The 15020-nt window shown below is 41.3% G+C and overlaps 1 protein-coding gene across 1 annotated transcript in view; it reads right to left on the reverse strand.

Moving 5' to 3' along the window:
* The window catches only part of sntb2 (syntrophin, beta 2), a 33280-nt gene that overhangs the window by 7784 nt on the left and 10476 nt on the right, over positions 1-15020 (reverse strand). Inside the window, exons 2-5 of the mRNA XM_031730356.2 lie at positions 7718-7940; positions 4716-4926; positions 2346-2488; positions 719-915 (exon numbers count right to left, since the gene is read on the reverse strand). Coding sequence (XP_031586216.1) covers positions 719-915; positions 2346-2488; positions 4716-4926; positions 7718-7940 — 774 coding nt within the window. The remainder of the gene's footprint in view (positions 1-718; positions 916-2345; positions 2489-4715; positions 4927-7717; positions 7941-15020) is intronic.

Consider the following 15020-nt stretch of genomic DNA (forward strand, 5'->3'; position numbering starts at 1 on the left):
GCCATATCCACATGTCAAAATGACCTAAGCTGTGATGTACACTTGTACCTAAACAAAGTGGCCTATGATTTTTTCTGTAACCATTTAGGCTGACCATGCGGGAAATGAATCAGAAAGCCAAACTAATTTTAGTATTAGAGTATTTTCAGCAGAAAAAGACTTTATTGTCATTGTATTATGTTACATCTGTTACAGAAACCTTACGGCAGTGCATCACCTGTTATTTATCAGCCATTGCGTGCTAGCAGAGTTAGCCTTTAAAACTGCAGATACTGCTAGTACACCTCACCTCAGATACCTCTGTTAGTACTTTATCGTGTGGCAGTCTCTTTCTGCTACGTGCTAAGATGGTGGCTGCAGGTTCACACTTATCTTAATGCCAGTTACGAGGACACATTTAGGTTTCCATGAAGCACTTAATTCAGCTGCACTTGAAACTGTGAGCTAATTATTTAAAATAGCAAGTGGATGTTAAAAAAAAAAAAGCAGGCAATGCAGAACACAAATTTACTCAGACCCTAAAACTGCTTATGCTCACAGTTTGACACTTCTAATTGTTTTCAATTTGCAAAATAAACGAAAAATGCACAAAAAGTTAATTTATTCACTGAAACTGTGGCCCACACTGGTGTGGGCCACAGTTTCTGAGTTTGGTTTGATGTGTTTTCAGCTTTGTTTATGATCTCCAAACTAAAGACTATAAATGACACCCACTCACCAATGGAGACTTCTTTGATGATCTCAGCGGCCGTGTGCGTCCCCTGCACGAGGGCTCGTGTCCATGATGACAGATCCCAGTGGGTCTCCACTCGGAAGATGTGGGACTCGATGCCCCGGCCCGTTCCAGTCCGAGTGGCAAACACCAGGTCTGAACCCTGGGCGGGAGAACTGCGGGCGCTGCCTGAGTGAACCAGTCTGGGGAGACATGACGATACAGGCAAAGATAGCATTGTCAAAGACAGAAAGACACAGAGGAGGGTTCACTTGACTTCCCCATAACCCAAACTACATATTTAATGATTCTCCAACTCATCGCTGTGCTAGATTCTTCTTCTTCTGGTCAACATGTGGAAACCACAATATCTGTAATGCTGCATGAGCATGCAAAAACCTTCAGCTTGTCTCCCAGCATGTCAGGCCTGTGTTTGTCCGTTTAACCAAACTAAATGCACCATTAACGTCATTGTGTTGCAGTTCTTCATTATAAAGAAAAAAGGCATAATGCATTCTGCTGTAATCACAATCAAAGATAATTCTGGTTTCTTCCACCCTGCCGTTCTTTCAGTTAACGTATCTATGATGCTTCTGCGGGTCACTGCCCCCTCCCATCAGTAGAGATTTGGAAAAAATTAGTTGCTGCTGTTGAGATGAGTTCCCCTGATGCCGGCGACTATAAATTTCCAGGTACTTACCACAAAAATTACAGCTCGTCAGCAGTTCCAGGAAAGTTTCTTTTGACACTCAGCTGATCTGCTGTTGAATATTTACTCACACTCAGGCTCAAAGGCCGACAGTTCTCATTTTTAGCAAAAGCAGAAACATCTGCACCATGAAAGTGAAAATGAAACCCACTTTATGAATACAGACCCAATCCTGAAAATGTTGAAACGCTGTGTAACATGTAATTACAAACAGAATGTACGGACCTTTAACCTCCTAAGACCCGAAGTCTTTCACGGCATGCACTTTCAATTTCTCTTTGCTATTTGGGCTGATTAGGACCTCATGAATTAAAAAATTTTCACCAGATTTCTGTTTCTAACAAAGAAAAAAAAAGAAAAAAGAAAAAAAGGAGATCCACATATGAGGACATTCATTTTAAATTTCAATAAAACAGTGGCCGTATAACCGCCTCGTAAGTGGATGTCGGTCCCTTGTAGAGGAAAATTGAGTGTTTTGGTCTAGAAAACCCAAAATGTGATGTCCACATGTGTGGACGCCAGGTGCTAGGAGGTTAAATATCATAAATATTTCACAATATCAACTCTTCAAACTGAGAAATGTACCATTTAAGAAAAACAAATACATCCATTTTAAACTTTATAGCATAAACATGTCTCAAAAAAGTTGAGTTCAGCAGCCAGACCCTTTTTAAAAACTAATTTTATAACCAATTTCACCAAAATCATAAGATAACACAAGGGTTTATTCCTTATATATAATCCATTACAGAGCATATATATACGTATCACTGTCTATGGCATAAAGCTCTTTTTTAAGGATTCAAGACTTTTAAAGGCCTTCAGCATCTGATAAAATATGACAACAGAAAAAAATGTCACAAAACTGAAAATCTGTCAGGAAAGATGTGAATATAGACTGAATGTCACTGCTGGTGTGTTTACCTGGTAGCGAGCAGCGGGTGTGTGAGCACAGGCATGGACCAGGACTCTCGGCTCCACGGCACCGATTCAAATAGCAGGATGTCCTTCTCGGTCAGCGCCATGACCACTGGTCTATACTGCTGGCGTCCACCTTCCAGCTGGACCTGAAGAAGAACAACGAGTAGAGATGGTAGAGCTGACATTTTTTGTTTTTCACTTCCACTGACTTTTCTCTAATCCTGCTGCTTACACAGGTATGCGTGTACAGATTACAAAATAAAGCAGGCTTTGGTTGATAACTGTTAATCATGTTAATTATAAAGGGAGAAAAGTTTTAATGATGTTTCTGTAGATAAAAATCTGGCAAATTAGATCAATTACACCAGTCAGGGTTCAAATCAGGAACCTCTTGCTGTGAGGCAACAGTGCTACAGCCGTTACATCACCGTGGTGCCGTAAAGAAGATCAGGGGTGTAGCCTGACAGGATATGGATGCTGTGATGCAGTTTACTAATGTATTGATGCAGTTTTTACAGAGTACAGGTGTAGCAGAGGAGTTAAGCAGGTCATCGTGACAAGCTGACCTGATTTTTCTTCTAGCCGCGTGGTAAAAATAGGGCAATGTGTTCATCTGAGTCATTACTGCGAGACTGGAGTTTTTTCAGTGAAAAGCAACGACACCAAAACACAGAGTGTGTCTGCGGTGAAGAGGTGGGCTCTGCAGGATATAACGTAACACAAGGGAAACTTCTATCTGTGCTTCCTGTTCCAGCCAGGTCAAAATATACAGAACTAGACACTTCAAAGTGAAGTCATTGTTCCTGTGTGCGATAAAAGTATAGCCCTGCTTTCAGGGGCCACGTGGAGAGGTTAGGACTGAGGCTAATTAAAGAAAACACGCTCTTCCTGTGGCTGCTTCACGTACAGAAGTGCCAGCCTCCACGTCTGAGCGTCAGGTTTGTTTAGTGACATACGAGCAACAAAAAAACCACAGATGCAATTTCCTCTTGAGGGCAGCTTGTGCTTCAACTCTATTCATCAGTACTGAAAATACACTGGATTTCCACTTTCTACCATGTAGACATGCATGTAATGAATACATGCATGTTTCAGTTAGATTGGTTATTTCCACAATTTAAATTACATTTTTTATGCTTGCACACAAAGTCCTGAATCCTTTTAAGACTTCACAGCATAATGTTACACCTGTGGAGCACTTTGTAGGATGCAGGCTTATTTGGAATTTCTAGAGTTTCTAAACGTAGAATAGTAGGCAGAGCCTTCAGCTATTAGGTACCTCTTTTGAGGATCCAGCTCCCAGTTTGGATTTAGGAGACAGGCACCCTCTCTGGATGATTTCTTTTTGGATAAATCTTCTAGTTTGGACTGGTTCTTGTCACCCTGAACGACCCCTTTAGCTATGCTAACATAGCTTCCCACTGCAGGGGACTTCCCATCATACAATGGGGACGATCGTGGCCCAAGAGTTCCGATTACAAGGTGTTCGCCTTGTAATTGGAAGGTTGCCGGTTCGAGCCCCGGCTTGGACAGTGTCGGTCGTTGTGTCCTTGGGCAAGACACTTCACCCGTTGCCTACTGGTGGTGGTCAGAGGGCCCGGTGGCGCCAGTGTCCGGCAGCCTCGCTTCTGTCAGTGCGCCCCAGGGTGGCTGTGGCTACAATGTAGCTTGCCATCACTAGTGTGTGAATGGGTGAATGACTGGTTGTGTAAAGCGCTTTGGGGTCCTTAGGGACTAGTAAAAGCGCTATATAAGTACAGGCCATTTACCATTTACAATGAGCACCTCTTCTTCTTTACATGCCTCTATCGTCTACCCTCTCATGCAGTCTGTGTTTTGTACATTCGCTGTATGTTCTTCTGTTTTTTTATAAGGGCCTTTACTTACAATACAAAGTGCATAGAGATGAATCTGTGTTTACACTGGGTCTCCTTAAGCTTTGATGCAATTTTGCTGCTGGATACAAAAATATCCCAGGAAAACTAAGGCTCGGGTGACAGTGTATTTTTTTCCCCCGACACAGTGGCCTTTGGTAGCTTTTTGCAGCTATCTAAAAGGTGGGTGGTGAAACAGTCGGGGGTAACTATGGAAATTCTGCCCTGCTAAAGAGCCACGCTGCTGCACAGAGGGCAAAAAGAGAGGGTGATAGAAAGTGAAAGTAAAGCCTCAGTAGAGACAGAGCAAGAGAGGGTTCAAAACAAACAGTTCATCCACTAGGCAACAAAACCTGGCAACCAAAACTTTTTCCCTGCTTGTTTTCCAGCTCAAAGTCATCTGGTCATGTGTGTCGTTGTTTTGGGGGTTTTTTGTTTTTTTTAAATGTAGTAACTCCCAAAGTTTCACATGTACAGTACAGCATGCAGGTAAAAATACCTGTTCAGCCAGCCAGCCGATGTGTTTGAGATGGGGGTGTGTGGAGGCTGAGGTTGAGGCCCCCAGGTAGGCGTTGATGTGAGCCAAGGTCTGTGGCAGCAGGGCGGCAATGTTGGTGTGGATGGCAGTGAACCAGGTGTTGGCGGTGGGGCCGTCTTTACATCGCAGGACCACCGTGTGCTGGCCGTCTGGGGAATGGAGCTCCAACAGCCTGGATGAGAGAAAAGGGAATTATCAACTAGATTAGACTTCAATAATTATGATAACAATTACAGGTCATTTTCTTTAAAATTACCTAACAATGAGCCCTAAAAGAACAGAACCCTCCTGTGCAGTTTGGAAAGGGAGAAAGTGATGGTAGCCACTAAAACCAAGTACCTCCTAGTGGGTTATTCATGATGAAGTTAAATCTAATTTCCTCAGTAAATAATCATTTAACTGCTGCATGCTGCAGTTTAGAGCTTTTAACTGCAGCTGACATTCCTTAGTTTTGTGTTTCAAGCTGATGATTCAGAAATCCAGCTCACTCCACGCTATAAAATTCCACCCACTCAGCAGTTATATTCACAAACACGCTTTAATCGATTCCTGCAGACCCGATTTGCAAACGAGCGACTCGCTGTTTATCTGAGCAACAATTAGGATTTGCATCATCTTTATGGAAACTAACTGTTAAAACTCAGATTATAATTCTTCCCCCTGTATGTTTGCCTGCTAAGACCTTTGTGGCACAAATACTTGAAACTTAAAAAATAGTCTTGAACAGAAAAGCATAATGTGGCTGAAGGTGACAGATCAGCGGGAATCCCAGAGAATGAGTGCATCTCCATGCCATCCCCCATTGGTTGGACAACTTCTCATAGCCTGCCCACCATTGCTGCACAGCTGCAAGCTGCTTTGCAATGCACCTCCACCACAGTTCCTCCTTTTCACACCTAATCAAAGGGATATCTGTTTTTGCTTTGTTCTTGCTGTTCTGTTTTTACTGCCACCAAATATAAATGACAAAAGATGAAGATAACAGTCCTCTTGTGGAAGATTGATATTGCTTGTGAATTTTACTTTTTTTAATGCTTTATTAACTTATTTTGGTGACTCCGTTTAGTGAAAGGTGATACTACATTAACCTCTAAAATCCTTTTGTAAACAATCAGCTATCATTGCTGTATCATTGCTAATACCCTTCAGTATTTGGTAACAGGTGCATATACCTCAGTGCCTCTTTTGTGTGCCATTTCCTCAGACCTGTGTGTCCTTCTGAAATATCAAACTAATCAAACTGATGCAGCACTTGTTGTGTTACACTATGGAACTGTAGTGGTAGAGCTTTATAGAACTGCCTCGATAACATCAGTGTGAGTGACTCCTTGTGGTTTTACTTTGGCAGTTTTCAGATCTCACTCTGACCTGGTGACGCGGCCAAGAAGGCTCATTGTGTTTCAAATTTCTCCCAAGTGTCTGTTATCCAAATAGCCAGACGTTTTTCATTCGCCCTGCAGATTTGCAGCTGTAACCGGCTGAATCTGGGCATGTTTTTTAAGGTGGAATTTTCAAACTATAACCCACCGGCTTAAAGGGAATAGGCCTTTTCTGCAGGCGCTGCTTTACATGGACCTTTTTCACCATTCTCCTATTTATTACTCGCTAAACACAGAGAAACATTTGTACTTCTGCATTCTTTCTTGGACAATTAGGAGAGTCCATCACTTGATTTGTCTCATTTTATTTAGCTAATTTTGTGGAATTAAACTCTGGTAATAATTATTATTGTAATTGCTAAACAACACTGGGGAATAGTCTCTCCTCAGTTTTTGTTGCGTTGCACTAGAGAGACACGGGAGATTCTCATCAGTATGAATAGTGAATGCAGCGACACAGAGACCTGGCACTATACGGTGGAAGCTAAGTCATGCAGAACAAACAGCCAATGTGCAAGTCTCGTTCCCATGTCCGAGAACTTTCTGAACTAACGAGCTATCCCAGAGCCCATGCTGAACTAGCTGCACACTGCAGGACGTGTACCCATATATAATGACAAACCTCATCCCCAAGTGTTGATGTCAAACATGAAGTTGGGCAGCCAGAATTGGCCCATCAAAGACTAAATTCTGGACTTTTAACTCATTAATTTTACAGCTTTTCTTACTGATAAAGACCTCCCCCATTGCCAACCATACTTTATGTGAATTAAATAAAACTGTTTATAATTACAGGACAGCTATCAGAACTACTTCTGTAAATTTTACACATTGATTTCTTACAATTCAGTAGATGCAGTAAAAAGTGCCCGGGGTGGGGCACTGCATGCACGCATTTATTGGCGGCTTCTAGTTTTTAAACTTGCCCAACCTGACTCAACAATGGCCTTATTACATGGAACAGCCCTGTGTTAGCATTAGCTCAGCCAAAACTGCAGGTTCATACTGGGCTCTGTGATCAAGTCTTTGTAGGGCGACATAAACAAACAAACATAAAAAGAAACTGCATCCACCTTTTTCTTTAGCAAATCCATAGTTAAAACTTTTCTTCACAACGAAAAACACATTTCTATTTGCAAACAGAGTAGAAAGCATTCGGAGACGCACGGAGCAGGTGGATGGAGGCCGCTGTGCTGAGAGCTGAGCTCCTTCTATAACCGTCTAAAGGAAATGCCCTCTGTTTGACATTAACCAGGCCAAGGAGCACAAAAAAGAAAAACAAAACTTGTTGGCCAGTGTTTGGAGCATTCTGTATATACACAGGTCTCCTTATTTGAAACTTTGGCCATGTTTGGTGAAAGCATTCACAGCTGTTGATATATACTAAGGAAAAGCATTGCAGGCCCACTTGAATATTCACAAAGACACAGGAGTGTGTCTGTCATGCTTTTTATCCCTTATAAAACAAACATTCCAATCTAATGAACAGAAGTTAGGCGCTGAAAACGATTACACACCCAACCACACCCAACCTCCCACATACACAGGTATTTCCCTCCTACACACACACACACACACACACACCTGTTCTCCAGATCTGGCATGGTGAGGTTTCTGCAAATGAAGCACATCTTCAGACTGATGACCTTTCTGTCTTTGGATGAGGAGGAGCTGCTGCTATGTTTGGGCGACCCTGAGTCATCGCTGCCGCTGTAGCTGGGTGACTGTGGGCGGACGCCGTCCCACGGCAGGTCGGCCACCAGGGACGGCTTCTTGAACAGTGGAGAAACCTCACGGATGTACTTCACTGTGGAGTAACGATAGAAGAAGCACATCAACCGATGAGTTTGTTTCTATTTCGTGTAGTTTTTATATTTTTTTTTTACCCTTTTATTAAATTATTTCAACATATATATATATTTATGTTATCTAAGGTAGATTTAATTGTGCTTTAAGTTTTATTTATTTAATATATTTTATTTACTTCATCTTTATCTTAGTGCACACTGTTGCACCATTAATCAAGAGAAAGTCAAATATATGAGGTGGACATTTACCCCTTCCTTTTCATCACGAATAAACCAATCATGTTGCTGCTTTTGAGAAGCTGAATGTAAAATAAGCTAAAATAAGACAGATGTGGTTGCGATATTTGGAGTGGCCATCTTTAAACCAAACCATAAGGAATCTCTGGGATGTTTTCTGAAAGAAGTCAGCTTTTAATCTGCTTCTGAAAACACTTTTGGGGCCAGTTATGTTTGAACCTTTTAAACACGCGTGGAGAGCACTTCTTTCAGCCTCAGGTTTGGTCCTGTATTTATCCAACCTGATGTTTGAACATACTCGATTACCTAATAAATCATATTTTGGCCAAGAACCCAGAGGCTGTCTTTATTCTTTAAAGTGGTCTCCTGCGTGAAATTATCTTAGAAAAACAGGACTTGACTCGGCTGTACGGCCTCGAGCTCGGCTGTTTGTAATAAAAATCACTTTTACTCTGATGTGATGGATTCACTTTCCAAATTTGGACTTTTGCCGCCTTCTCACCCCCACCTTGCCTTCACTTATTCTTCTTCTGTTTTATCCTTCTGTGGAAATCAACACTACATTTGCTCCGTGTTCAGTCCTGTGCATGCTCTCGTAGTCCATTTGTGTGCAAAATAAGTGAATATGGGAGCTAAAAGAGAGAGTCTGGGTACGTGTGTATGTTGGACAATGAGTCGGTCTGCTCTGCATGAAACCTGAGACGAGGCTCTCGAGAGGTGAGGTCATTCTTGAATGTAGACCAGGATATTAGGATTGTGAAGGTATGCATGCACAAGAGAGACCTACAACGGCTCAAGAGAATGTAAATTCCAGTGGCTCAAAATTATGAACTGAGGTCTGAATAAATATTCATGACAGCTTTAATACTTGAACAGTACACACTGACAGTGAGAAGCTGGAAAACCTATTTAGCAATCGTCTAAGAAAGTCATCCAAAGATTTAAGCTATATACATGAGTCAGATTTTTAGGAAATGTAAAGAGTAATCAGCTGACTTGGTTATCTAAAAGTATAAACTGCTAAAAGATACGGGTAGCAAAAAAATTAAAATCTAAAAGAAACTGAAAGAGAAAACAAGCAGCAAAAACTGTATGACAGATATTTAAATAAGCTGGCTAAAATAATGGATGTGGAAGCTTTCTACAAATAAAAGCATTTAAATGTTGAAGAATAAACACAAAAGACCTTAAATAATAACAGTTATGCAGTTTGACTGCAGATTAAAAAAAAACAATACATGACTGAAATTTATGGATGCATTATGAAAAAGTTGATAGTAATGAATAAGTACTTAAATATTCAAGAAAAAGCTCAAAGTTGTGTATAAATAATCATTAAAGTGGTTGTTTCAGTTGTTCTGGTTGTCTGGCTGAAATGTCCAGCTTCTCTCACTGTTTTTGTAAACTAAATAAATACATAAATAAATAAAACAACAACACAGATATTATCTTGCAGTGTCAGTGAAACAGACACTGCATGTTGGAGAGTGGTGGGGTACCGGAAGCTTGAAGGTGGGAAACCACTAGAGTGCCTGTCTGTGACCCTGAATCACTCAGTGAGATACAGATTGACTGATATGTAGGTGCAAAGCATGCTGCACGGTGACTGTGTACATTACACGTATGAGTCAGAGGGAAGGGTGGAGTGGGGAGTAATGCTAAGGCAAGAGCAAAGACCAACCATCTTAACCACACCACCCACACCAACATGGTCTGGGGCCATTTCTGCAAACCTAAGTGGTTTGGAGTAAGTAGGGGAGTGTGAAAGCATTCCTGAATGCCAGTGTTTATGTGTGAGAGTTCTAGAGAAATGCATGTCTCTGCTGCAAAGCCCCACTCTCACACTAATAATCAGATTTGGTGCAGAGATGTTCAGCCAAGATATTTTCCGTCAGCAGACCCTGGTCTCTTTGTGGTTCTGCATGTTTAGGTCTCTGCATGCGAACATCTCACTGTGGATCACCGGGCTGTGATTATCTGTGTGAACGTCTCTGTTTGTTAACAGCAACTTACTTTCTTGTAATAGATGGGTATAAATATACAATGGTAACAAATGTCAAACAGGAACACTAATCCCCAAAAACCTGGCGGGGACATAAAATAAAGGGGGCAGATACTCGTCCACAGCAAATTAACTCCTCAAATCATTGTAGAGTTAAGTAATTAACAGTTCAGCACTAGTATTTGTACAGTTGTTTGGAGGATTTGCCAGCAATCGAGAGGAATTCAAGACAAGAACCTGAGAAGATTCACCACAACATGTGAAGAAATACAAGAAATAACAACTATATCACTAAGGCTGTCTTCATTTCCATTTTTTTAAATCACAAAATGCACAACTTCTGTTTGGGTTCTGCATTAGCAAAAAAAATAAAAATAAAAACGTAAGCCTCTGAGGTGGAGCAGTGGAGCAGATTGGCTGTAGCATTCATGTGAGTGCAGTAAACAGAGCCGAGCCTGAAGGTGACATACTCCGTTTACTGGTTCATCTATGTTCCTACCTTCCCCCACAGCCATGAACTGTAGACGGTGACAGAAAGCATACAAGCTGTGGAAATTGGCTTTTTTTGGGGAAAGCGACAGGGTGCTGCTAGCGCAGTCATTTGGTAGCCTCTTCTCATCCACATCAAACGGAGTCAGTGGAGGAGTTTTGATCATCTAACCCCGATGCCTCCTGGAATTGTCCCAGGTAAGGCGTTTCAGGCATATCCAATAGAGAAAAGGCTCCAGGACATACCAGAGAGATTATGTCTCAGTCCAGAAGAGCTGGAGGTGGTGGATCTCTGTTTAGACTGCAGCCACCATGAATCAGGCTCACATAATCAACAAAGAATGGACTGGTGGAAACTACCTAAGCAACAAACAGCAAATATTCACATCCAGCTCCATTGATCTCTGTGACGGGAGGAGGAAAATCTTATAAGCCAAAGTCCCATCTCATCAATTAAATGGTGCTGCTTCTTCCTGCCAATGGAACTTGCACACCAACTCTTATTAATGATTTCACTCCAGGCTACACGTTGACCAGACGAGACCAGAACAAGTCGAGACCAGCGCATCTCAACTGTTCTTCAGATCAGTTCATTTCATTTATCAATATTTGTTTAAGGTACTGTAGACCAGTAGAAACTATTTTCCCTGTCAGTAATAAAAAATTTTGCTCTTGGCTTTTTAAACAAAGAAAACGGGGGACATGAAAGCAAATGTTTCTTTTGCAATATCAGAGTGTTTCACAATGATGTCTACTCTGTGTTAAAGGGTTTATCTTTACCTTCTCTATGCATGAGAACCGGCAAGGTTCACGTAATAGATCTGCACACTTCCTTTTCTTGAACTTCTAAATATTGGTCTTATCAGTGGATTTGACGTGTCTGATGGTCAGCTTATGAAAATCAGATACATTTTCCCTTATTATTAATTCATTTTTAAAGTTTTTATTTGTTTTCATGAACAAGAAGCAATAACAATTACTGATATCCTTGGTAAAAATCAGTGTATCAGACAGTCAGAGATTTCTAAGTATAAAATGCGGTTTGTAGTCTAAAGCCCTTTGAGTGTGCAGTAAGATTAGAAAAAGACTATATAAATGCTAATGCATAACATTAGGATAGCTTAACCCCAACGTTTTGTTCTGTCTTTAGCACAGCTTAAAAACAACAACAACAACAACAACAAAAAACCATCAGAATCATTTTAGATGCAGAGTGTGTAATCTGCTTGAGGTCTCTTATCTTAAAAATCTGACCAGATTCTCATTCGTGTGTCTGTCCTCCTGACCTGTCCCTGCAGCTTGATAAAACTTCCACGAAATATAGACCTTTAATTTAAGCCACGCGATGCATAGAGCAGCAGTGCCCGGTGGATTCCTGGGGTAACGGTTGAAGCACTTAATGACATATGCCATATACATATTACATCTGTATATGTATGTGGCATTCCCATTCGGCAACGAATGATGTTGCTGATGGTGCGTAAGCAGAGATCTGGCAGACCGCTGGGTTTGTAATAGCTGGCACACACCCTGAAACCCGAACTCTCTACCCACAGGAACCTCACACAAAGATGGCAACGGCTACGGCCAAAATGCTTAGAAGACATAAATTACACAGAAGCTGAAAGGAAACTAAAATTTCTCAAACGACCAAAAATCAAAAACTAAATCAAGGGCCAAAATTCATACTTGAAGATAGTCCACGCTGACAGACTTCTTGTGTTGGGCATGGATCATTGGCCATAACAGGACAGGGTAGGATGGGATCGGATAACCAATGTTTTCAGGAATTTAATAAATTTTTTATATTGGAATAAAATTGGGAGTATCTGATACACTCTCAGACAGAAAAAAGGATCACAATTATAGCAACACAACTGAGATAGAACTATTATTATTCTCTTATGAACTAACAAATATAATAACAAGGTTGAAAAGTCCAGCCATACTTACGTTCCAGCTGCAACAAACCACTATATAGATAATAATAATACTTTTTGTCTTAATTAATCTGTACTTTTGTTTAATCCAAAAAAAGAGACATTAAGCCCCACATATTTTTCCAGAACCCAAGCCAACATCCTTAAAATGCTGGTTTTGACCAACCATCTCTCCCAAAGCCAAAGATATTCAGTTAAGCAGCAAATTCCCAAAATAGTTGTGGTTTAATTCTGTTTTGACTAATGGTTGCAGCTCTAATCTCCATGCACTTTTGAAATTAAAAAGAAAAACATGCAAATATTAAGGGATGAATAGATGACAATGGAATAGACCTGAAATCCTGATCTCCGTCTCCATTGTGTGTAATTAAGTTGTTGTCCGGCTGCAGTGAAGCTTGTGAATGCTCTGTTGTGTAATATGTTGGCACTGTGGGCCACTGTACATCTGCTTCTATTCAGTTTTCTTTTTGTGTGTGTGTGTGTGTGCGTGTGTTTGTGTGTTTGGCCGAAATGAAAGGCCTTGCAGCGGCTGCACTCTTTGATGTAGCCATAGAAATCAAATCCATCATGGCTGGATGTTGTCTCTGTTAAAAGCTGAGATGCCACAAACCCTACAAGCTTTACTTCTTGTGCCGTTTCCAGGTGCGGTGTCACCATGTTGTTACTCTTGGCTGTAGCCTATTGGAAAATACACATTTCTCTGAACTACTAATTATGCAATCCACTATACAGCTGAACATGAGGCATGACAACAGATTCAGAGATCTTTTGAGAGCTTTCTGCAGCACACTGTGTATGTGGAAGCTCGAGCATTACAAGTTCCGATAATGTTGTGTTGTAGATTATGGTGCATTTAGCAGGTCACTACAATATGCACGTGTCAGCCACCTCTGCAAGTCCAGTTACAAAATATCAAAATGGTGACTGCAAAAACGCTCAGCTCGAAGCTTCTGTGACTTCACTAACCGATGGGTGATGTCAGTGTGGCTACCTCCACCCCTCATATAGAGTCCATGGCCAAGACCAATTAAAGACCAGCAACTCCTAAATCAACGTTCCAAGTCAAGACCACCTAGTACAAACTCTTGGCGGAGACAGGTGGGTTTTCCAATTATCCGTTATGGATTGGTTAAATAGGTTTTTCCCTCCTTCCGTTTTTCTGCCAGAAATAATCACTCTTCCTCTTCACAGTCTGCAACTTTATGATAAAACACTTTCTTCCTTTTCCATCATGGCAGGCAGATTCATTGCTGTCTGCCTCTGCTTTGGTGCTGTTGGATGAACTCATTAGTTCTGTCAGACCTGTCGCTCAGCTCCACTTCTGCTTTTAATTAGGCCTATACACAGAGGACTCTCGTCTCTGTTCATGTATCGGTGCGTCTGTATGTTTCTACACTAACGTGTGTAAAGGACATTCCCTGGAGATGCCAACCAACATCCCCGTGAGTCTGGCTCATCTGCCTCTCTTCATACCTCGCTGCTTGCAAGGAAAGAGGATGCACGGGGAAAAAAAGAAAAAAAGATAACATGTAGAAGAGAAAGAGAGCCTGACTCGACACATATTTGGTTGTGGCAATAGTTGTGGTACAAAGCTACCAGTAAAACTACTCTTCTTTACCACACACACACAAAAGTAATCATCTCATGGTATGGCTGAAATAATAGCTTACAGAGCAGCAAGTCACTCAGTCAGACCCCAGCCTCTGGATTTTCCCCCCCAAACTGCCCAGAAATTCCCCTGTGTTTTGGCCAGCAAACCTCTCCACACTCGCTTTTGTCTCACTCACTCTTACTCTCTAAATTCCGCTGCTAAGTTCACTTTCTGTCTGTCCCTTTTTCCTCCGTCTTTCTCAATCTTATTCTCCTTTCCACACATCTTTCACAGTCCCACCTCTAGCTTTTCATTCTTAATCTCACTCTTTCACCGTCTCTCTCTCAATTTCTTCCCTCGAGTGTTTCTGCCAGAAGCATAATGAGAACAATGTGTCAGAAAGCAGATTCAACAAAGAGTGTGTGCACATGCGTTTCTGTGTACGATGTTCTCGTGCGGTCTCGTCTCCAGAACACGCAGCTGCAGTTACACTAACATGTAGGAATAGTTCTATAGTGGGTCTCTTTTTTTAACTAATTGCTGATGATTTTTTACAAACTGATGAGATTCTCCAGTCACAACTATCAAGTCCTGAGTCTAGTCCAGAATCAATACTTGGTGTGGAGCAAAGTCCAAAAACTGGCAAATCCCAAGTCAAGCTGCCAGTGGCGACCAAAAAGTTAAATTAACATCAGAACATCCCAAACTACAAAACAGTAGACCCAGGGTTAAAAGAACAAGTCAATACCAACAAGACAGTAGCTAAATCTATGGTCAAGTCCAGAGTCAAAAACAAGTCAAGAGCAAATATCCTATCAAA

The sequence above is a fragment of the Oreochromis aureus genome, linkage group 7 (assembly GCF_013358895.1).
Source record: "Oreochromis aureus strain Israel breed Guangdong linkage group 7, ZZ_aureus, whole genome shotgun sequence".
In the NCBI taxonomy this organism is placed as follows: Eukaryota; Metazoa; Chordata; class Actinopteri; order Cichliformes; family Cichlidae; genus Oreochromis; species Oreochromis aureus.